Source organism: Narcine bancroftii, chromosome 6 (genome assembly GCF_036971445.1).
Source record: "Narcine bancroftii isolate sNarBan1 chromosome 6, sNarBan1.hap1, whole genome shotgun sequence".
Lineage (NCBI taxonomy): Eukaryota > Metazoa > Chordata > Chondrichthyes > Torpediniformes > Narcinidae > Narcine > Narcine bancroftii.
Genome location: NC_091474.1, coordinates 187,308,106 through 187,331,809, shown reverse-complemented (window position 1 = coordinate 187,331,809; position 23,704 = coordinate 187,308,106). Strand labels below are relative to the sequence as shown.

The window sequence follows — 23,704 nt, the reverse complement described above, 5'->3', positions numbered from 1 at the left end:
TTAATATTTAAAGACATATAGTTCAGCGTAGCCCTTTTATATTTTGTTTATCTTCTCTTTCCGTTTTTCCATCATTACCTTTCCTCCTTTTCCATTTCTGTTTTCTTATTTTCAACTCTTTATAAGACAACATTCCTACAACATCTAACATTTTCCTTATTCTCCTATTTCTATCTTATTTATCCCCAATCTCCCCTTCACCTCCTGAGTTGTCCTTTATCCCTTGTCGGACAACCACATCTCCCCTCTCCATTTGGATTTGCGAATCCACTCGCAAGCGTCAACTGATTTTGCAGTGACCGCTATTTCCCCCCACCCCGCCTCCCCCAGAAAAGATTTCACTTTTCATATGTCACAAAGGTCCCTCTTTTAATTCCCTCCTTATTCTCTCTATTCCATTACCTTCCCTTATTAATTCTTGTCTATACTATCTATATTTTCCTCTAAGTACAGATACATTCATGTATGCTCATTGTCTCTATTCACTCTTATACCTCTTTACCTGCATACATATCAATCGTGATCATTTTTACTCTCATTACCCGTCTTCATCCCTCAGTCTATTTTTGTCTTTACCCACATACATATCAGTCGTGATCATTTTAACTCTCATTACCCGTCTTCCTCCCTCAGTCTATTTTTGTAATTGTTCTGCAAATTTTCGTGCTTCTTCTGGATCCGAGAATAGTCTGTTTTGTTGTCCTGGAATAAATATTTTCAATACCGCTGGATGCTTTAGTATAAATTTATACCCTTTCTTCCATAAAATCGCCTTTGCTGTATTGAACTCTTTTCTCTTCTTTAGGAGTTCAAAACTTATATCTGGATAAATGAAGATTTTTTGCCCTTTATACTCCAGTGGCTTGTTGCCCACTCTTACTTTTTCCATTGTCTTCTCCAGTACCTTTTCTCTTGTAGTATATCTTAGGAATTTTACTACAATAGATCTTGGTTTTTGTTGTGGTTGTGGTTTAGAGGCCAATACTCTATGTGCCCTTTCTATTTCCATTTCATGCTGTAGTTCTGGACATCCTAGGGTCTTAGGGATCCACTCTTTTATAAACTCCCTCATATTCTTGCCTTCTTCATCTTCCTTAAGGCCCACTATCTTTATGTTATTTCTTCTGTTATGGTTTTCCATTGTATCTATTTTTTGAGCTAGTAGTTCTTGTGTCTCTTTAGTTTTTTTATTAGATTTCTCCAATTTCTTTTTTAAGTCTTCTACCTCCATTTCTGCTGCTACTGCCCGCTCTTCCATCTTGTCCATTTTTTTTCCCATTTCTGTTAAGGTCATCTCCATTTTAATTATTTTCTCCTCTGTGTTGTTTATTCTTTTTCTTAAATCCTTAAATTCCTGTGTTTGCCATTCTTTAAATGATTCCATGTATCCTCTAATAAGAGCAAGTATATCCTTTACCTTGCCTCTCTTTTCTTCTTCTATTTCACCATACTCTTCCTCTTCTTCTTCCTCTGGGTTGACCATCTGTTGTTTCTTTGGTGCCCTTTCCTCCTCTTCTATCTTGTTTCTATTGTCTTCTGTGGTCTCTTCTTGCTGCAGGTGTTCTGCAGCTGTCGTTGCCGGCTGTGGAGATCGACTCCCCAGCTGGTCCCCCCTCCCGTCGGTGTGTTTTTTTTCATTCGCATCGCGCATGCGCGAAACTTCGCGCATGCGCGGTTGCGCACTTTTGTTCGGCTCTGCGAGCCATTTTTGTAGTCCATTATTTACCGACCTGAGGGAGCGGGTTTCTCTCTCCGCAGCGGGCCTCTTCGGACAGGTAAGGCCTTCACCTTTTTCCTCCTTTGTCTTCTCTTCCTCTCTTCTTACCGTTGCTTTCGATTTTTCTTTTTTTGTCGCCATCTTCTTTCCACCTTTATACTCACTTTTCTGTAACTTTTATTTCTGTGCCTTTGTGTTTTCTCTTGTTTTTCCCGACTTTTCTGGAGAGGGCTGGAGTTCACCGTCCGGCCACTACTCCATCGCGTGACTCCACCCTCAAAATGGTTTCAGTGTTCATGACAAAAAAAAACACATGCTACCAATATGTACACAAAAACACAAAGTTGGTTTGAGAAGATACAAATAACTTTTTTAAACAATAACTTCACTGTGGCGAAAAACACAAACGAAATATCACGATGCTATTTATTTTAAGAAGTTAACATTTTCCCAGTTGTAAAAGTTAAATATGTAACAAGATGTAATCATTCGTAATGAAACTGCCAAAATAGGCACTTCTGTGGAGGACAAACAAATTTAAATGCTTTCGACAAATTAACTTTATTAATTTTCAGCTATATTTTCTGAAAGGTGTACCCTAAAAGCAAAAGATACATTAAGTTAAGTGATGCTATAAGAAATAGTCTTTACAGTCTCTTGTTCTTTACTTTATAGCCGAAGATGTGGGCAGTATAACATGAATCAAATGCATTCCAAGAACAATATGGGGAAGCCTTATTATGAACGATCCTTCTCCCAGGATTCCCTAGATGAACTTTCCATGGATGACTACTGGAATGAAGTAGAACACATCCAGAAAACCAAGGAAAATGTCCAGGAAGACCCAGAAGAAGTGTTTGTCAAAGTGCCTGAAGGTAAGTGAGATCCATTTCGAGTATTCCTCAAATGTATCTAAAAAAGCACCAACTAATTAAATGCTTTTCATTCAAGATTTCTTCCATTCCCACACATTATACATGGTGAGGCAGAGAAATAATTAGAGACTAAAAGGGCAATGAAACATCAAAACAAGGAAAGTGATTATTTGAATATAATTTTTATACATTAAATAAATTCTAGGCCATAAAATCCTATAAAAGCCCATTCCGTTATTTGAGGTGCACCATAATGAGAACAGACCCCTTTGCATATCTGGAGCAGGAGTCGATTTATGAAGGAATATATTAATATGACATGCAGATTGACTGATCACCATTTGTAATCATTTCTCTGGGAACTCTGATAGTGCTCTGTGGATATTAGAGAAACTCCAGGGAATATTATAGTGAAGTGGGGAGAGTGCAGTACACAAAGGTGCTGGAGAAACTCAGCAGGTCACACAGCATCCATAGGCAGTAAAAGATGACTAATGTTTTGGACCTGGGCCCTTCGTCAAAAATAAGGAAAAATAGGTATACTCCTGAATAAAGAGGTGGGGGAATGGGCAGGAGGAGGGAATGAAGGCAGAGGAGCATAGGCTAACAGGTAAGAGGTAATGGGTGGATACAGGTACGATGGTAGAAGCTGAGAAGTAATTGGAAGAGATTTAAAAAGGATACCTCTTGTTTAGGAGTGTAGAGAATGGGGTAGGAAGTTGGAGAAAAAGAGACAGATAGGAAAGAGAGAGATTAGGGAGAGGGGGTAGTGGAAAACAGAGAAGTCAATTTCAATGCCATCTGGTTGAAGACTCCCAAGACCAAATATAAGGAGTTGTTCCTCAAATTTGCAGGTGCCTTTGATTTGGCAGTATATGAGGCCATGAACAGACATGTCAATGTGGCAGTTCTGTATAGAATTAAAATGGTGGGCCATTGGGAGGTCCTTGCTGTTGTCATTACTTCATCAATGGAACCAAGTATCTTGAGACATCATTAGTAACTGATGCTCCTTTTGTTTGTGGATAAACATTTGAAATAAGTGAATTTTCATTGCAGGTCTTTAATTCAGCTGCTTAATGCAATGAAATGTTCCAATTTAGAAGATTGAAATGTTTAGATTAGAGCTCCTAGCAGATCAATACATGACCTGCTCCTGAGTATCCAAGCAGTAGAAGAGCAGCTATAAAATAAATGCTTTTGGGTCTCAATGCCATGAATGTCCAGGTGCAGTTGGCTTTAGAATCTAGCTCTAAATAATAATGTAGTGAAGCTTTATTACAGGAATTGGTCTTTTGTCTTTCATTGCATTTTTGTTCCTTACTCTTTTATGCAGAAGGGGAGGCGGAGGCAGAGTGGCTGAAGGATGCAGGTCTTTTGGGTTTAGTCAGTGGAGACACCCATGAGAACATAACATTACTGTCCACCCTGACCCGTACTCAAGCACAAGCTGTTCAGAGAAGAGTTGAAACATTTACAATGACAATGAGGAAGAAAAATAAGCAACCAATCCCTGATGTAAGAGACATCTTTAGCCAACAGGTAAGAGAGTACTCTAGGAGAGTTCAGGAAACAAGTATCAAATTCTTTTAAGTTTTGCATATCATATTGAAAGTTTGTTTTATAAGACTCTTTGGCAATGCTTCACTCATAGTAAAATTTAAATATGCTCTGTAATTTGGAGGGATGATGGGATAGAGCAAAAACGAAGTGTCTACAATAATGATACTTGGCTTTCTTAATCTATCTGTAGAGAACATATGCTAATAGCATAATTTCAACTGCAATACGTAAACATGCTGGTGAAACTCAGCAGGTCATGCAGCATCCATAGGAAGTAAATGGCAACCCAAGTTTCAGGCTGGGTCTGTTGTCAGGTATTTCAACAGGAGATCTGTGCATTTTCTACTGAAGGAGATAGAGAATACATATGCATATACTGAATGTTCCTTTGTGGCACGGTCACCATGGCAACATGTTCACGTTGTGCTTCTGGTGTACAAATCAGCGAGGAAATTAGAGGTGGGAGAGGAGACAGGCCGTGGCAGGTGTGCTTTGTTTCCTTCTATTTGCTGCAGTAGACATTCGCTGTGGATTAGGTACACACAAAGGTGTCAAGGGTAGATAAGATAAAACAACTTGCTGCAAATAAGGTGTAGGAAAAATGGTTATTTTATTGTGTTAATAAACACTAATGGATTCTATAACAGTTCAATTTATTGTCAAAAACAGAAAAAATCCATTTGGAATTCATGTTTGACAAAAAGTTCATTATTTTAATCATGTAATTTATGGGACCTGCATCACTCAAAATGTATCTGAACCAACCAAAATCTACACTTTGGTCATGGGCCAAAACCATAGCTACAACTTTGCTGTTGATTAAGCAGAGGGATTTAATCAATGTGAAATAAAATAGGTTAATTCTTTAATAAAGAGCCAAATCAAAGAAATGCATAAATGGACACAAATCCTGTAGTTTCTTTTCATGTGTGCGTAACCATGGACTGCACAGACCAATCAATGGCTGTGCAGTTCCCCTCAATTATCAAACTCCACCATAACCTCACCACAAACAATGGTACAGTTACATTAATGTATAATTGCAGTAGGATCGTGATCAGTTTGGAGAGTGGGTAGAGGAATGCATGATGGAATTTAATATAGAGAAATGTGAGGTGTTGCATTTTGGAAACTAATATGGGTAGGACCTACAGAGTAAATGGTAGGGATCTGGAGAGTGTTGTAAGAGTAGCAGAATATGGGAGTGCAGGTGTATTGTACCTTCAAGTGGCAGTCAAAAAGGCATTCAACACATTGGCCTTCATCAGTCAGAGTATTAAGTATAGAAGTTAGGAATTTATATTGCATTTATATAAGATGTTGGTGAGGTCCCATTTGGAGAATTGTGTTCAGCTTTGGTCATCGTGCTACAGCAAAGATGTTACCAAGCTAGAGAGCACACAGAGAAGATTTACGAGGATGTTGCCATGAATCAGTGTGGGGTGGGGTGGGCGGGCGATGGCCGTGGTTGGTGGCTGAGCTAAAGCTATCAGGCTCAGGCAATGAGGAGTAATCTCATAGTATACAAAATTACAACTGGGATAGACCAGATAAACAGAGAGAGTTTATTGCCCAAAATCGGGGCATCTATAACTAGGGGACATAGATTTAGTGTGGGGAGGGGGGAGAGAAATTAAACAGGAACCTGAATGGTAACTATTATACAGAGGGTGTTGAGATGCTGGAGGAAGTAGTTGAGGCAGGTACTATTGTAACATTAAAGAAACATTTGGATGGATACATGGAAAGGATAGGAGGGAAATTAGCCAAATGCAGGCTGATGAAAATAGTGTGGGTGTAACTTTTTGTCAGCGTGGGCAGGTTGGGCCAAAGGGTCTGTTTCCATGCTCTATAACTCTAAGCATTCTTCCCACCCAGCCAACTTCATTGTTATGCCAACTCCAACAGCCAGTCCACACATTGAAAATTCACCTCTTCAGCATCCAGTTGAAATCCATACATTCCCACTGCCCATGGTGCTCTTCTCTTTGTCCCACCATCACTCCCACAATCTTTCCAAAACCACCCTCTTCCCTAACAGCAAATCTCAAGAGGGACTGTTTTAAAAAAGACCACATTTCCTCATCTCCTGCTGATGTGTCTGCACGCACTGAAGATGAAAGCTGTGAATAAAAACTCTGTGTATGTGCTCACCCATTAACCATTCATATTGGAGAACCACATGTTCGCTGTGTTAACAGGCAGTCTCACTGCACTCACAGCAAAAGAACTCAAGCTTTTAAACAATAAGGAGCCAGTGTTGTGAAGGAGTGGCACCAAGTCAGAACCTCCATGAAATAATTCAGTTGGACCACCATTTGAAAGTTTATTCAAAAGAATAAACTTTCAAATGGTGAAAAGAATTATTCACCATTGACAACAAAATGGATCTGAACTTGAGCAACTTTGGATAATGTTGAAGATCACTCTGTTGTAGTTAAAGGAAACTTTATAAAACTCCTATGAAGTTTGCATAGTGCTGCATTTACAACGCTATCACATTCAAGTTCAATGAAAAATATATTACAACAGAAAACCTGGGTTTGAGCAAAGTCTGCAATTTTCTTTCCCTGAAGCATTTGAGAACTCTGATGTACTTGTCATACCCAATGATATGGAGTGCTCAGTTATAGATTTTCAGCAAGGAAATGGGCCTTTCAGCCCAATCTCCAGGATGATCAAGTTGTCTACCTACCGTGTGCTTGTGTTTGGCCTGTATCAATCTATCCATGGAACTGTCTAAATATATTTTTAAATGTTCCAATTGAGCTGCCTGGAGCTTCTGACAGACCATTGCACATTTTTGTCTCTATCTGCATGAAAAATGGTGCACCTGCATTCCCACTTAATTCATTCCCCTCTTCCCTTAAATCTCTGCCTTCTAGTTTTAAATTCCTTTATGCTTTGTATAGAGCCAAAAGAGATGGAGATCTTAAATGTTTTTTTTTCATTGGCATTCACTCAGGAAACAGGCACAGATTCATGGAAAGTAAGGAAAACAGTGAGGTCATGGAACCTATGCAGATAAAGAGTAGGAAGTCCTTGCAATCTTAAAGCAAATAAGGGTGAATAAGTCCCCAGGGACTGACAAGATATTCCCTCAGACCTTGAGGGAGGCTAGTGTAGAAATTGCAAAGACTCGGGCAAAAATATTTAAAGTGTCCTTAGCCATGGAAGTGGTGCCAGAGGAATGGAGATAGATCAAGTTGTTCTGTTGTTTTAAAAAGGCTCCAAAAGTAACCCTGGAAATTATAGACTGATGAGGCTGACCTCAATACAAGATAAATTATTGGAAGGTGTTTTAAGAGATTAGATATACAATTGTTTGGATTGTCATGCACTGATTAGGGATAGTCATCATGGCTTTGTGCATGGTAGGTCATGTTTAACCAATCTTAGAGTTTTTCGAGGAGGTTACCAGGAAAGTTGACAAAGAAAAGACTGTGAATGTTGTTTAGATGGACTTAGTAAGGCCTTTGACAACGTCCAGAATGGGAGGTTAGTCAAGAAGGTTCAGACACTAGGAATTCATGGTAAAGTAGTGAAGTAGATTCCACAATGGCTGGACGATAGAAGCCAGAGAGTAGTGGTGGATGATTCCTTCTCAGACTGGAGAGTTGTGACTAGTGGTGTGCCTCAGGGATTGGTGCTGGGACCATTGCTATTTGTCATCTATATCAATGATCTGGATGATAATATGATAAACTGAATCAGAAGTTTGCAGATTACACTAAGATTGGAGAAATTGTGGACAGTGAAAAGGATTTTCAAAGATTGCAGAGGGATCTGGACCAGCTAGAAAAAATGGGCTGAAAAATTGCAGATGGAATTGTGAGTTGTTGCATTTTGGAAGGACAAAACAGGAAAGGGCATTCATGGTAGGGCACTGAGAAGTGTGGTAGAACAGAGGGATCTGGGAATACAGATAGATAATTCCCTGAAATCACAAGTGGATAGGATTGTAAGGAGGGGTTTTGACATATTGGCCTTTATAAATCTAAGTATTGAGTACAGGAGTTACGATGTTATGTTAAAGTTGTATAAGACATTGATGTGGGAAAATTTGGAGTATTGTGTTCAATTTTGGTCACCTAACTGCAGGAAAAAATATCAATAAGATAGAAAGAGTGCAGAGAAGATTTACTATGATGTTGCCTGGACTTCAGGAACCGAGTAATGAGGAAAGGTTAAACAAGTTAGAACTTTATTCCCTGGAATGTAGAAGAATGAGAGGAGATTTGATAGAGGTTTTTAAAATTATGAGGGGGATAGATAGAGTAAATGTAGAAAGGCTTTTTCCACTGAGGGTAGGTGAAATACATGCCGGAGAATGTAGGTTAAGGGTGAAAGGGAAAAAGTTTAGGAGGAACATGAGGGGAATCTTCACACAGGATGTGGTGGAAATGTGGAATGAGCTTCCAGCTGAAGTGGTGAATGTGGGCTCTATTTTAACATTTAAGAAGAATTTGGACAGATACATGCCTGGGAGAGGTATGGAAAGTTATTGGCTGGGTTCAGGTTAATGAGACTAGGCAAAAAATTGGTTTGGCATGGACTAGAGGGGCTGAGGTGGCTTGTTTCTATGATGCAATTTTCTTTGGTTCTAAGCACAATCTCACTAAAGTCTTGTGCGGTTGTACACTTTCAGAAGTTTATTTTAGTATGGAATAACTTGTGTTCTTCACAGGTCTCTCCTGTAGAAATTGTCTTCCTCAACACCTGCATAGAATATCCTCTCCCTTTTGCATACAAAATAACCATTGGCTTGCCATGCATTGACTATTTAATGCTCCTTTGCAAGTGCCAAAGAAACTTTTGGCCTTTATTTTGCATTCTCCTCCTTCTCCCATTGTGCTTTGCTTCTACACAGCTGTCCCAACACTTCCTTTAATCCTTCAACTAAAATGAAATAAACCCAGGAACATTGATATGGCAAACATCTGTCAACTGCTGACAAGTTAAACAATAACCTGGATGGAGTCTGTATGTTGTTGTTTTTAGGTCTCAAGAACAAGTGAAACTGCAGCTGCTACATCTGATGAAAGTGAATTGGATGACACCACTGAGAAACTGGGAGGTATGAATACATTTTACATGATGTTAATGCATAGTTTCATCCATTTTGACTGTTCTTGCCACTTGTTTACTAGTTATTTTTAATTAACAATTCAAATTGTTCAATCATCTATTCAGAATTTGTTCGAACATGATCTTAATCCTAAACAGAAACAGATTCTATCTCTATACATTGTTCAAATCTGCTGTGTATTTCCAACATGTTTTTTAAAAATTCCAGTGGATTACATTCAGCTCAGGCTTTCAGTTAGTTTTGAATCTGCTTTCTAATTACCTTATGAGGACAAGCATTTAGGACAGTGGTTCTCAACCTTTTTCTTTCCACTCATATACCACTTCAAAGTACATTTTTAATTGTTTTTCAATAAATTCTCTAAAATCCTGTCTTTTAAGTAGCATGGGGTTTAATCTCCATCTATACATTCTTGGAGGGATGTCCTCTAGCTCTATTGCCAATAACAGGGGTGAGTGGTCCGATAATAGTCTAGCTTTATATTCCGTTTTCCTAACTCTCCCTTGAATGTGTGCTGATAACAGGAATAGGTCTATCCTTGAGTATGTTTTATGTCTAGTCGAGTAGTATGAGTATTCCTTTTCTTTTGGGTTTTGTTTCCTCCATATGTCCACAAGTTTCATTTCTTGCATTGATTTAATTATAAATTTGGTTACTTTGTTCTTCCTGTTAATTTTTTTCCCCGTTTTATCCATATTTGGATCCAAATTCAGATTGAAATCCCCTCCTATTAGTATGTTCCCTTGCGTATTAGCTACCTTCAAAAAGATATCTTGCATAAACTTTTGATCTTCTTCGTTAGGTGAATATATATTAAGTAGATTCCAAAGCTCTGAATATATCTGACATTTTATCATAACATATCTCCCTGCTGGATCTATTATTTCCTCTTCTATTTTAAATGGCACATTTTTGCTAATTAATATAGCCACTCCTCTTGCTTTTGAATTATACGATGCTGCTGTTACATGTCCTACCCAATCTCTCTTTAATTTCTTGTGCTCCAATTCAGTTAAGTGTGTTTCTTGGACAAATGCTATATCTATTTTTTCCTTTTTCAGTAAATTTAGTAGTTTCTTCCTTTTAATTTGGTTATGTATTCCATTAATATTTAGAGTCATATAGTTCAGCGTAGCCATTTTATATTTTGTTTATCTTCTCTTTCCGTTTTTCCATCATTACCTTTCCTCCTTTTCCATTTCTGTTTTCTTATTTTCAACTCTTTACCAGACAACATTCCTACAACATCCAACATTTTCCTTATTCTCCTATTTCTATCTTCTTTATCCCCAATCTCCCCTTCCCCTCCTGAGTTGCCCTTTATCCCTTGTCGGACAACCACATCTCCCCTCTCCATTTGGATTTGCGAATCCACTCGCAAGCGTCAACTGATTTTGCAGTGACCGCTCTTTTCCCCCACCCAGCCCCCCCCAGAAAAGATTTCGCTTTTTACATGTCACAAAGGTCACTCTTTTAATTCCCTCCTTATTCTCTCTATTCCATTACCTTCTCTTATTAATTCTTGTCTATACTCTCCATGTTTTCCTCTAATTACAGATACTTTCACATATGCTCATTGTCTCTATTCACTCTTATACCTCTTTACCCGCATACATATCAATCGTGGTCATTTTTACCCTCCTTACCCTTCTTCATCCCTCAGTCTATTTTTGTCTTTACCCACATACATATCAATCGTGATAATTTTTGCTCTCATTACCCGTCTTCATCCCTCAGTCTATTTTTGTAATTGTTCTGCAAATTTTCGTGCTTCTTCTGGATCCGAGAATAGTCTGTTTTGTTGTCCTGGAATAAATATTTTCAATACCGCAGGATGCTTCAGTGTAAATTTATATCCTTTCTTCCATAAAATCGCTTTTGCTGTATTGAACTCTTTTCTCTTCTTTAGGAGTTCAAAGCTTATATCTGGATAAATGAAGATTTTTTGCCCTTTATACTCCAGTGGTTTGTTGCCCTCTCTTACTTTTTCCATTGTCTTCTCCAGTACCTTTTCTCTTGTAGTATATCTTAGGAATTTTACTACAATAGATCTTGGTTTTTGTTGTGGTTGTGGTTTAGGGGCCAATGCTCTATGTGCCCTTTCTATTTCCATTTCTTGCTGTAGTTCTGGACATCCTAGGGCCTTAGGGATCCATTCTTTTATAAACTCCCTCATATTCTTGCCTTCTTCATCTTCCTTAAGGCCCACTATCTTTATGTTATTTCTTCTGTTATAATTTTCCATTATATCTATTTTTTGGGCTAGTAATTCTTGTGTCTCTTTAGTTTTTTTATTAGATTCCTCCAATTTCTTTTTTAAGTCTTCTACCTCCATTTCTGCTGCTATTGCCCGTTCTTCCATCTTGTCCATTTTTTTCCCCATTTCTGTTAAGGTCATATCCATTTTATTTATTTTCTCTTCTGTGTTGTTTATTCTTCTTCTTAAATCATTGAATTCCTGTGTTTGCCATTCTTTAAATGACTCCATGTATCCTCTAACAAGAGCAAGTATATCCTTTACCTTGCCTTTCCCTTTATCTATTTCACTGTACTCTTCCTCTTCTTCTTCCTCTGGGTTGACCATCTGTTGTTTCTTTGCTGCCCTTTCCTCCTCTTCTTTCTTGTTTCCATTGTCTTCTGTGGTCTCTTCTTGCTGCAGGTGTTCTGCAGCTGTCGTTGCCGGCTGTGGAGATCGACTCCCCAGCTGGTCCCCCCTCCCGTCGGTGTGTTTTTTTGCATGCGCGGTTGCGCACTTTTACTCGGCTCTGTGAGCCATTGTTGTAGTTCTTTTTCTACCGACCTGAGGTAGTGGGGTCCTCTCTCCACAGCGGGCCTCTTCGGACAGGTAAGGCCTTCACCTTTTTCCTCCGTTGTCTTCTCTTCCTCTCTTCTTTCCGTTGATTTTGATTTTTCTCCTTTTGTCTCCATCTTCTTTCCACCTTTATACTCACTTTTCTTTAACTTGTATTTCTGTGCCTTTGTATTTTCTCTTGTTTTTCCCGACTTTTCTGGAGAGGGCTGGAGTTCACCGTCCGGCCACTACTCCATCACGTGACTCCTCCACTCATATACCACTTGAAGTAATCCCTATGCCATTGGTGCTCTGTAATTGCTTAAGGTGGTATGTGAGTGGGAAGGGAAGGTTGAGCATCACTGCTCTAGACCCAATTATTACTGAAATATTTTGCTTGAGAAAAATTGTCATTGGCCTATTTTTGAGTTATAAAACCGTGCACATAACAAGTCAATTAGGTACGATTAAAACAGTGGTTTTCAAACTTTTACTTTCCACCCACGTACCACCTTCATCACAGAGCACCTATGGCACAGGGAATATTTAAATTGGTATGTGAGTGGAAAGAAAAAGGTTGAAAACCACTGATTTAGGAATTTATAAAGCCTTCTCTGCAAGTTTTAAGGAATCATGTTTCTAAATTGCACATTTTCCTTGTAATTCACTTTTTGTGGCCACATGATTATGAGTGGAATGTCATGTTTCAAAAGAACAGCATCTGCATGTGATATTTGGGCATTTTTATTTGCATTCTTTACCTTTGTAAATTTGAAATGATAAAAATAGTTTTGAAATTCACTTCTCAGCAGGTAATCATCATCCATATTCAGTCTAATATGCAGCTCTTTTCCTTCCAGACCATCTGATCAGCCTGGAAATCAAGGATGAAGGCACCCAACCCATGGCTGATATAAATCTAGAAATATCATACTCTGAGCAGGCTGCAAACATGAAAGAAAAATTAAGCAATGTGAAGCTCAAGGGAGAGGATGATGCATCCCTGCCTGTAAGTAGCATCAAAGAGTGATATTGAACGGGGCTATTCAGCAATGCAATTGAGATGTCTTTTTCTTTATGGATGGTGCATGACTTGCTGAGTGCCTCCAGCACTTTCGTATAATGCGATTAATCCCATTGTCTAAGAAACAGTGCTGAAATGCTCAGCAAGTTAGGTGGTATCTGTGGAGAGAAAACCAGGAGTCAGATCAATGACCCTTTGTCAGGATCTTGAATCAGAAACATTAACCCTGTTTCTCTTTCCACAGATGTTGCCTGATTTTTGAATATTTTCAGAATTTTCTGTTTTTGTATCAAGATTTCCGGCATCTGGCAGTCTTTTGCTTTTCAATTCCACTGTCCTGCTCTTTTCTGTTGCCCTATAATTGTTTTTTCCTTCAACTGTCTAATTCCCTTCTGAAACATTATTATATGCTTCCTTCACTCCTTCAGATATTTCATTCCAGATTGTGATTTGATGTATAAATTGACCTCTTGTGTTGTCTCTGGTGGTTTTTGCTGCTTACTTAGATTTTGTCTTCTGGTTATCAAATTTTTTCCCAATGAAATTGGTTTTTCATTATTCATTCCATCAAAGCTTTCTATAACTTTAAACTCATCTATCAAATATCCCCTTAAGTGCCTTTCCTCCAAAGACACCATTCTAACTTCTCTTTACCTAACTGTTATTATGCATTTCTGGTGATGTACATTTTTAAAAAATATTTCTGCTTGTAATGCAGGAAAAACATTGAGACACAGAAAATAGGAGCAGGACTGGGCCATTCAGCCTTGAGATCTACTTCACTGTTGCAACATGGTCATGGCTAATCATCCACTCCAGTACTCTTTCATGTCTTCTCTCCATTTTGATTGATCCCTTTGGCATTAGGATTTATAGTTATCTACTCCTTGAACATGATTAATGACTTGGCATCACATGTTCACCACTTAAAGGAGGAAGAAATTTCTTCTAATCCCAGTTCTAAACCATAGTTACCATATAGTGAGATTATGACCCTTGTTCCTGGACTCCAGCTATGAGCGTTCTTTGATCATATCAAGTTTGTCGAATTGTGAGGTCTGAGTCCGAACCCACCCATTCTCTTATCATGCATCAATCTTGCCGTTTCAGGAATCATCATTCTTCCTTGGCAATCCTTCCCCTGATAATGGGAGAAAATCAGCATCCAAAACTCCAGATTGCCAAAATGCCCAATAATTGCAGCAAGTTCTTTTTTGTTCTTAAACACTCTTGCAATTAGGCCAACATACCATTTGCCTTTCTATTGACATGCTGCAGCTGAACACCTGCTCTTGGAGATGGATATTCAAGGACACAAGGTCGTCTTGTACTTTCCTTTGTCCCAGCTGTTTTTCAGATTTTAAAAGATAATGGATATCTTCAAATTTGCCAGCTATTTGCTCACGAAATCAGAGATGCATTTTTAAAATAGGTGGTCTGCATGTCACATTCTGCCACTTTCAGGAATATCTGTTTTCTGCTGTTCTCTGCTTCCTGTCCATAACTGATTCTCAATCTATGCCGTTATCTTGTTCCCAATTCCACATTTTAACTTTATTTCCTGGCCTCTTAAGCCAAATAAACCACATTCACCAATTCTCATCTATTTTGCTCAGTATATCCTCAACTACTCCATAAAGTGTATTAATTGTGATTTCCCCATCATGAACTCTGCAGATGTTGTCTAGTGCCGTTAATGCTTGCCATGTGTCAGTTATTGTATCACTTATAATGTTAGGTGTTGTGGTTCATAATTTCTTGTTTTATTCTTCATAATTTTTTTTAAGCAGTGAGATTATTTGACAACCTTCCAATTGATCCATTATTTCTAGGACCACTTCCTTCAGTTCTCCAGGGTATGGATTTGTCTTACTTTACTGCCATTAAATTCCCCAGCACCATTTCTTCAAGACAAGTTACATTTAAATTGGAGTGAACCAACATCCATGCAGAGAGGTTCATATTGCGACTTGGGAGGGTGTATGCTGGAGTGGCAGGGGAGTAGGAAGCAGGGCAACAAGTGGAGGGATGACAGATTATGGTGAGTAAGTTTGCAACAAAGGATAGAAAGGGAGAGTTGAATGAATACAATGAGGCTGATAGGCCCTAACCCTAAAGCATGTTTATTTTAATGTAAGAAGCATTATGGGTAAAGAAGATGAACAGAGCTTGGGTCAGTATTTGGATTTATGATGTTGTGGATATTGTAAACATGGACTTTAGTAAGGCACTTGACTAGGTCCCTCACGGTAGGCTAATCATGGTTTGGATTCAAAATTTGCTGCCCATTAGAAGACAGGCAAGTAGTGGAAGAGTGCTTTTCTGGCTGGAAGCCTGTGACTAGTGGTGTTCTGGAGGGATCGGTGCTGGGTCCACCTTTGTTTGTGATGTACATAAATGAATGATGTAAAGATGGGTGAGTTGGTTAGTATGTATGCAGATGATACGGATTGCTGGAGCTGTGGACAATGTTGAGGGCGATCAAAGAAGAACACAATATATAGATCAATTACAGATATGTGCAGAGGAATGGTGAGATGTTACACTTTGGCAGGTCAAGTGTAAGGGGAATATATAAAGTTAATGGGAGGGCTCTTAAAAGCATTGATGTGAGGAAGGATCTGGCAGTTCAGATCCATAGCTCATTGAAAATGGCGACGCAAACAGGGCATAAGGAAAATGTATGGAAATTTGCCTTTATTGGGTAGGGCATTAAAGAGTAAAAGTAAGGAAGTCCTGTTGCCAAAAAAAAACCTTGGTTTAGGCCACATTTGGTATATAGTGTACAATTTTGTTTGTCTCATTGCGAGAAAGATGTGGAGGCTTTGAAAAGGGTACAGAAGATATGTACCTGGATGTTGCCAGATTTGGAGGATAACAGTGAAAAGGAGTGGATGGATCAACTTGGGTTATTTTCTGTGGAGTATCAGAGGCTGAGGGTTGACATGATAGAAGTTTATAAGATAATGAGAGGTATTTGATGGTAGAGAGTCAGATCACATATTAGAGGGCGTGAATTTAAGCTTGGATAGAGTGAGGGGTTCCAAGGAGATGCATGGAACAAGTTTTTTTTTTAACCATTGGAGTGAGTAGGCACCTGGAATGGTGGAAGCAGATGCAAAGATAGTGTTAAAGAGGCTGAATATGCCCGGAATAGAGGGATATATATCATGTGTACTTAACAACATTTCAGTTTAATTTGGGCATTGTGTTCGTGGGCTGAAGGATCTGTTCAGTTTTATTTAATTTTCTATTTCATTGCTACTGTGGATTTCCTTCAGTTACTCCCTCTCCCTAACATATCTAGGCTTTTATATGTGTCCTCCCTTGTAAATACCACATCAATATATGTGCTTAATTGTTCTTCCATTTTTTATTTTTATGATTGTAGAGCAGCTGCATTTATTTTCATCAACCATTCCACGGCTTTGACATTATACCTAGAGTTTGATTCTCATCATTGTATATAAAGCTTGTTTAGGTCGAACACTGATTTTAAAAGTTTATTGTAATTTTCCTGCTCCAGTGCTCTGAAGCCAAGTATTTGACATGCCTTTTTTAAATAGTTGTCTTGACTTGATCTGGCAACTGCAAAGATTTACATTCATGCATCCCAAGGTCTCTCTGCTCTGGTAGCTCTGTTAAAATTGCACCATGAATTTTGAATTGTTTCTTTTCATTCTTATCACAATGTAAAGCATCACATTCAGCATTAAATTTCATCTTGTGTGTTGCTCACTGTTTCATCAAACCTCGGAAGTCTTTTTGCTGCATTTCTATGTTCTCTGTCCTCTAGAATCTTTGACATTACAACTTACTTTCAATGGCTTTAATGTATCCCAAACGTGTGTCTGGTTTATCCTTTCTGCCTTTTTTTCCCCAGAAAGATTGGAAACTACATGCTACTAATTGTCACATTTATCTGACAGCCTGGATGAATTCCATCTGGTCAGAGCGGGTTTTTCCATTTTCCCTTCTCATGTGCAGTATTTTGCATGAGTTAATGTGAGGAAGGGTGAGAGAATATATTTTGTAAGCCACAGTCAATGAATGAGATCTTTAATGGTGAACAAATAGATGAAAGAGTGTAAATACATAATCTAAAAGATCCTGATCCATTTACGTATTCATTTCGTCCTTACTTGTGCTTCCCCTTCAGGTTAAGAAATATTCCTAGAATCACAACATTGCAGAAGGAATTCATTGATTCATTTACCCTACACCAGTCCATTGTTGAGCTAGATTATTTGTACAGTCAAGCCCATTTAACCACACTTTAATTTTTTTTTCATCCAGTGACTTCCTTGTTCCCTTTTGTAAACTCTGATTGTCTATTTCCACTATTCTTTGATGTACTGTATTCCAGATAATAACCACACTTTGAATAAAAGCATTTTTTTTTGCCTCCACTATATCTTTTGCCCAGTACAGGTACTTGAATCTGTATTTTGACTGATTTTCAAGTTGGAACAGCTTCCTGCTATTGTGTCTTGATTTACATGACGCTGTATGCAGGCAAAATCTTCGCTAGGATTCTCCTAAATAGAATAATACCTAGTGTCGCCGAGAATGTTCTCCCAGAATCACAGTGCGCCTTTGGAAGACTACACAAAAGAGTCTGGAAAAACAACCAACTGAAAAACCTCACAAAGATAAGCGTATACAGAGCCGTTGTCATACCCACACTCCTGTTCGGCTCCGAATCATGGGTCCTCTACCGGCATCACCTATGGCTCCTAGAACGCTTCCACCAGCGTTGTCTCCGCTCCATCCTCAACATCCATTGGAGCGCTTTCATCCCTAACGTCGAAGTACTCGAGATGGCAGAGGTCGACAGCATCGAGTCCACGCTGCTGAAGATCCAGCTGCGCTGGGTGGGTCACGTCTCCAGAATGGAGGACCATCGCCTTCCCAAGATCGTGTTATATGGCGAGCTCTCCACTGGCCACCGTGACAGAGGTGCACCAAAGAAAAGGTACAAGGACTGCCTAAAGAAATCTCTTGGTGCCTGCCACATTGACCACCGCCAGTGGGCTGATATCGCCTCAAACCGTGCAACTTGGCGCCTCACAGTTTGGCGGGCAGCAACCTCCTTTGAAGAAGACCGCAGAGCCCACCTCACTGACAAAAGGCAAAGGAGGAAAAACCCAACACCCAACCCCAACCAACCAATTTTCCCCTGCAGCCGCTGCAACCGTGTCTGCCTGTCCCGCATCGGACTTGTCAGCCACAAATGAGCCTGCAGCTGACGTGGACTTTTACCCCCTCCATAAATCTACGTCCGCGAAGCCAAGCCAAAGAAAGAAATTTTTTTAATCCAGTGACTTCCTTGTTCCCTTTTGTAAACTCTGATTGTCTATTTCCACTATTCTTTGATGTACTGTATTCCTGATAATAACCACACTTTGAATAAAAGCATTTTTTTTGCCTCCACTATATCTTTTGCCCAGTACAGGTACTTGAATCTGTATTTTGACTGATTTTCAAGTTGGAACAGCTTCCTGCTATTGTGTCTTGATTTACATGACGCTGTATGCAGGCAAAATCTTCGCTAGGATTCTCCTAAATAGAATAATACCTAGTGTCGCCGAGAATGTTCTCCCAGAATCACAGTGCGGCTTTCGCGCAAACAGAGGAACTACTGACATGGTCTTTGCCCTCAGACAGCTCCAAGAAAAGTGCAGAAAACAAAACAAAGGACTCTACATCACCTTTGTTGACCTCACCAAAGCTTTCGACACCGTGAGCAGGAAAGGGCTCTGGCAAATACTAGAGCGCCTCAGATGCCCCCCAAAGTTCCTCAACATGGTTATCCAACTGCACGAAAACCAACAAGGTCAGGTCAGATACAGCAATGAACTCTCTGAGCCCTTCTCCATTAACAATGGCGTGAAGCAAGGCTGCGTTCTCGCACCAACCCTCTTTTCAATCTTCTTCAGCATGATGCTGAACCAAGCCATGAAAGACCTCAACAATGAAGACGCTGTTTACATCCGCTACCGCACGGATGGCAGTCTCTTCAATCTGAGGCACCTGCAAGCTCACACCAAGACACAAGAGCAACTTGTCCGTGAACTACTCTTTGCAGACGATGCCGCTTTAGTTGCCCATTCAGAGCCAGCTCTTCAGCGCTTGATGTCCTGTTTTGCGGAAACTGCCAAAATGTTTGGCCTGGAAGTCAGCCTGAGTAAAACAGAGGTCCTCCATCAGCCAGCTCCCCACCATGACTACCAGCCCCCCCACATCTCCATCGGGCACACAAAACTCAAAACGGTCAACCAGTTTACCTATCTCGACTGCACCATTTCATCGGATGCAAGGATCGACAACAAGATAGACAACAGACTCGCCAAGGCAAATAGCGCCTTTGGAAGACTACACAAAAGAGTCTGGAAAAACAACCAACTGAAAAACCTCACAAAGATTAGTGTATACAGAGCCGTTGTCATACCCACACTCCTGTTCGGCTCCCAATCATGGGTCCTCTACCGGCATCACCTACGGCTCCTAGAACGCTTCCACCAGCGTTGTCTCCGCTCCATCCTCAACATTCATTGGAGCGACTTCATCCCTAACATCGAAGTACTCGAGATGGCAGAGGCCGATAGCATCGAATTCACGCTGTTGAAGATCCAAATGCGCTGGGTAGGTCACGTCTCCAGAATGGAGGACCATCGCCTTCCCAAGATCGTGTTATATGGCGAGCTCTCCACTGGCCGCTGTGACAGAGGTGCACCAAAGAAGAGGTACAAGGACTGCCTAAAGAAATCTCTTGGTGCCTGCCACATTGACCACCGCCAGTGGGCTGATATCACTTCAAACCGTGCATCTTGGCGCCTCACAGTTCAGCGGGCAGCAACCTCCTTTGAAGAAGACCGCAGAGCCCACCTCACTGACAAAAGACAAAGGAGGAAAAACCCAACACACAACCCCAACCAACCAATTTTCCCCTGCAGCCGCTGCAACTGTGTCTGCCTGTCCCGCATCGGACTTGTCAGCCACAAACGAGCCTGCAGCTGACGTGGACATTTACCCCTCCATAAATCTTCGTCCACAAAGCCAAGCCAAAGAAGAAGATGCTTCCATCAAGTTCCTATCAATCACTTTGAGGAGAAATATGCCATTTCTCCAGTCTAACCTGTATAGTTATTTTTTTTTAATCTTTATTTATTTGAAGAATCATTAATATTAATACAAAGTACATTTCATAAAGAAAATTTTATATATATATATTTTAAAAAAATAATAAAATTTTAAAAAGACAACTAAAAAAAAATAAATCCCCACCCCATCAGCCAACTCTCTTAAGGAGAGCTAAAAGTATATAATAAATCAAAATATATCTAAATGCATATATTCCAAATATGGCAACCACTTACTAACAAAAAAAATTGTCATGTAAATTATACATACATAATTTTTCCCATAACAATACAAGCTTTCAATTCATTATGCCATCACATTATATTAATCACTATATTATCTTTCCATGTAGTTGCTACATATTTTCGAGCTACAGACAATGCTAAATATATAAATGCAATTTGAAATTTATCCAACCCTAATGCCCTTAAAGGAATCATATAACCCATTAAAAAAATAGATGGCTCTAATGGTAACTTAAAATTATATAATTTTTCCAAAATTAACATAATTTCATCCCAGAATGGTTATACATACATAAAAGACCGGACAGCATGTAAAAAAGTTCCAGTACACACACCACATCTAAAACAAGAATCTGAATTACTAAAACCATATTTTTTCAATTTCTCTGAGGTTAAATACAACTGATGTAAAATATTATAATTAACCATTCCATACCACACATTCGTCAATTTAGTAACACTATCATGACACGTATCTGCCCAGTAATCTTCAGGAAAAACAAAAGCTAAATCATTTTCCCATTTAAGCTTTGATTTCTCCCATTCCGACTTATACATATTGTCTTGTAATACTTGATACATAACAGAAATATAACCCACTTTTGGTATAGAAGTAATCAAAGACTCAAATTCTGTCAATACAGGTAAAATCATCTCTCTACCATACATATTTTTCACCAAAGATCGAAGTTGATAATAAACAAATAAAGAATATTCAGCAATATCAAAATGCTATTTCAATTGAGTAAAAGAAAGAAACTGACCTTCTACAAAACAATCCTGTAATTTTTTATACCCTTAAAATCCCAACTCTTTAAATGACTATTAAACAAGAAATAAGCTGATTATTATATAATGGAGTTAAAATTGACTATTTCCTTTTGATCCTAAAATCTTATTTTTTTAAATCCATAATTCTAATAAATGTTTTAATATCGGCATATTATATTCCCTCAACAAATTTACATTCCATCAAAATATAAATTGATACACCTTAACTTTAGCCCAATTTGGAGGCTGGTCCAAATCCATCATTCTACTAATAAATTTCAACTGGGCTGCTTCATAATAATTCTGAAAATGAGGTAATTGAAGCCCACCTAACGCATACTTCCAAGTAAGTTTATTTAATGCTACCCATGGTAGTTTACCTTTCTATAAAAATTCTCTCGTTACTTTATTTAAATCCTGAAAGAAACTCTTTGAAAGAGAACACGGTATTGATTGAAATAAATATTGAATACGAGGAAAAATATTCTTCTTAATACAATTAACTCAACCAATTAAAGTTAACAGAAGATCTTTCCACTTAATTAGATCTGCTTTAATCTTTTTTAATAATGAAACTGTGGCGGCTCACCACAAGGGAGGCAAACTGGCCCCACTTGTAAGCTACACAATGGGGTAGCCGGACAAAATGGCACCATCGGGGGTTTCCTTTCCTTCCAGCTCAGGGCTCAGAAACCCACGCTTGGGTTCCACATGATCCCCAGATGACGTCAGCGCCCTTCAGCGCGATTCTCAACCAGGTCCGGGCTGGGAGTATAAGTGCAGCCCAGCAGCCTGCAATAAACTAGTTGGCTCACTGAGCTCAACCCGTCTGGTTGTGTGTGTGTTATTGCAGGAGCAGGGTAGCCGCCGCTACAGAACATATTTTTACTTATATAAAGATTGATACTCAGTATTTACAATTATTCCTAAATATTTAATTTTATCAGACCATTTCAATTTTATAATATTTTTATACTCTGAATAATCCCCTTCTCCAACTGGTAAAATTTCACTTTTATCTCAATTAACTTTATATTCAGATAATGTAATAAATATTCCCGTAAATGTGGCAATGATTGTTCTGGGTTTGTTAAATATATCAAGACATCATCTGCAAACAAATTAATCTTATACTCTTCATCCATAACTCTCATTCCTCTTATCTGTTCATTCTGCCTTATTGTTTGAGCTAATGGTTCAATAGCCAATGCAAGCAGGGCTGGTGACAATGGACAATCTTGTTGAGTTGTACGTATCAATTTAAACGATGATGAAACGTGACCATTTGTCGCTACCCTAGTAGTCGGGTTTGTATATAAAGCTTTAACCCAACCAATAAAAAAGGGCCAGATTTAAACTTCTCCAGTATTTTAAATAAAAAATCCCATTCTACCCTATTGAAGGCTTTTTCCGCATCAAGCGCAACCACCTATCGACAGCACGGGCTGCTGTCGATATGCATTGACCAAACTAAGCAATCGAAGAATATTATCTGAAGCATTTCTATTTTTAATAAAACCTGTTAGATCAACATGTATCAATTTAGATAAATACTTAGCAAGTCGATTTGCTAGCATTTTTGCTATTATTTTATAATCCACATTCAATAAAGAAATAGGTCTATATGAAGACACTTTCAATGGGTCTCTATCTTTTTTCGGGATTACAGTAATTAAAGCACTAGAACAAGATTCTGGTAACTCATAATGTTCAGTCATTTGTTGTAATACTTCCCTGAAAACCGAAGATAAATCTTCATAAAAAGTTTTATAAAATTCCACCGAAAACCCATCATCACCTGGTGACTTTCCATTGGGCATTTCCAACATAACAGCCTTAATCTTTAATTCTGTAAATGGAGCTTCCAAATCCGTAACATCTTCCTCTTCTAATGCTGATAACGTTGACTGTATAGTTAACTTTAAAGCATTTATTTTGTTCTTCTCTCAAACTCCATTGAAAATTCTACCTTGATGAGTTGCTTGAATTGATCAAGCCATATATACTGTATCAGTTTTCCATCCTGTATATTAGGGTTGTATCCCTGTATAGTCAGAAAGAGCTCTAACCTTATTCAGGGAGCTGGGAAGTTTTCCTCAGATACTGATAAATAGAAAGGACTATTTAAAATATCCCTCTCATTGCTATTTGTGGGGAGTTTGCATTGTAGAAATGAGATGGTATCCAGCAGCTACACCAGAATGATATTTAATTGTCTGTGAAGATTATTGGATGTTCTGAGACTAATTCTACCTTTCTTTTTTATAAGAACTATAGACTCCCAAAGGATAAAACAGGAACAACTAAAGCAGGAGACCTTGCACCCCAGGATATGAAAAAAGTGCGCTCATTGGCTCTAATTGAAATGACTGCACTTTATGACACAATTGGTATAGATTTCAAACACCATAAGGCAATAAAAGTTAAAATTAAAGGTAATGAAAGATGATGATGTTTAAATTTGAAACACTGATTTTGTACTTTGA

The 23,704-nt window shown here is 38.8% G+C and overlaps 1 protein-coding gene across 4 annotated transcripts in view; it reads left to right on the top strand.

Annotated features, from left to right (window-relative positions):
- Positions 1-23,704, top strand: part of arhgap18 (Rho GTPase activating protein 18) — a 142,624-nt gene that overhangs the window by 99,436 nt on the left and 19,484 nt on the right. For all 4 annotated transcript variants that reach the window (XM_069886989.1, XM_069886990.1, XM_069886988.1 and 1 more), the window contains 5 exons: positions 2,393-2,592; positions 3,929-4,134; positions 9,157-9,232; positions 12,896-13,044; positions 23,488-23,653. In XM_069886989.1, coding sequence (XP_069743090.1) covers positions 2,393-2,592; positions 3,929-4,134; positions 9,157-9,232; positions 12,896-13,044; positions 23,488-23,653 — 797 coding nt within the window. The remainder of the gene's footprint in view (positions 1-2,392; positions 2,593-3,928; positions 4,135-9,156; positions 9,233-12,895; positions 13,045-23,487; positions 23,654-23,704) is intronic.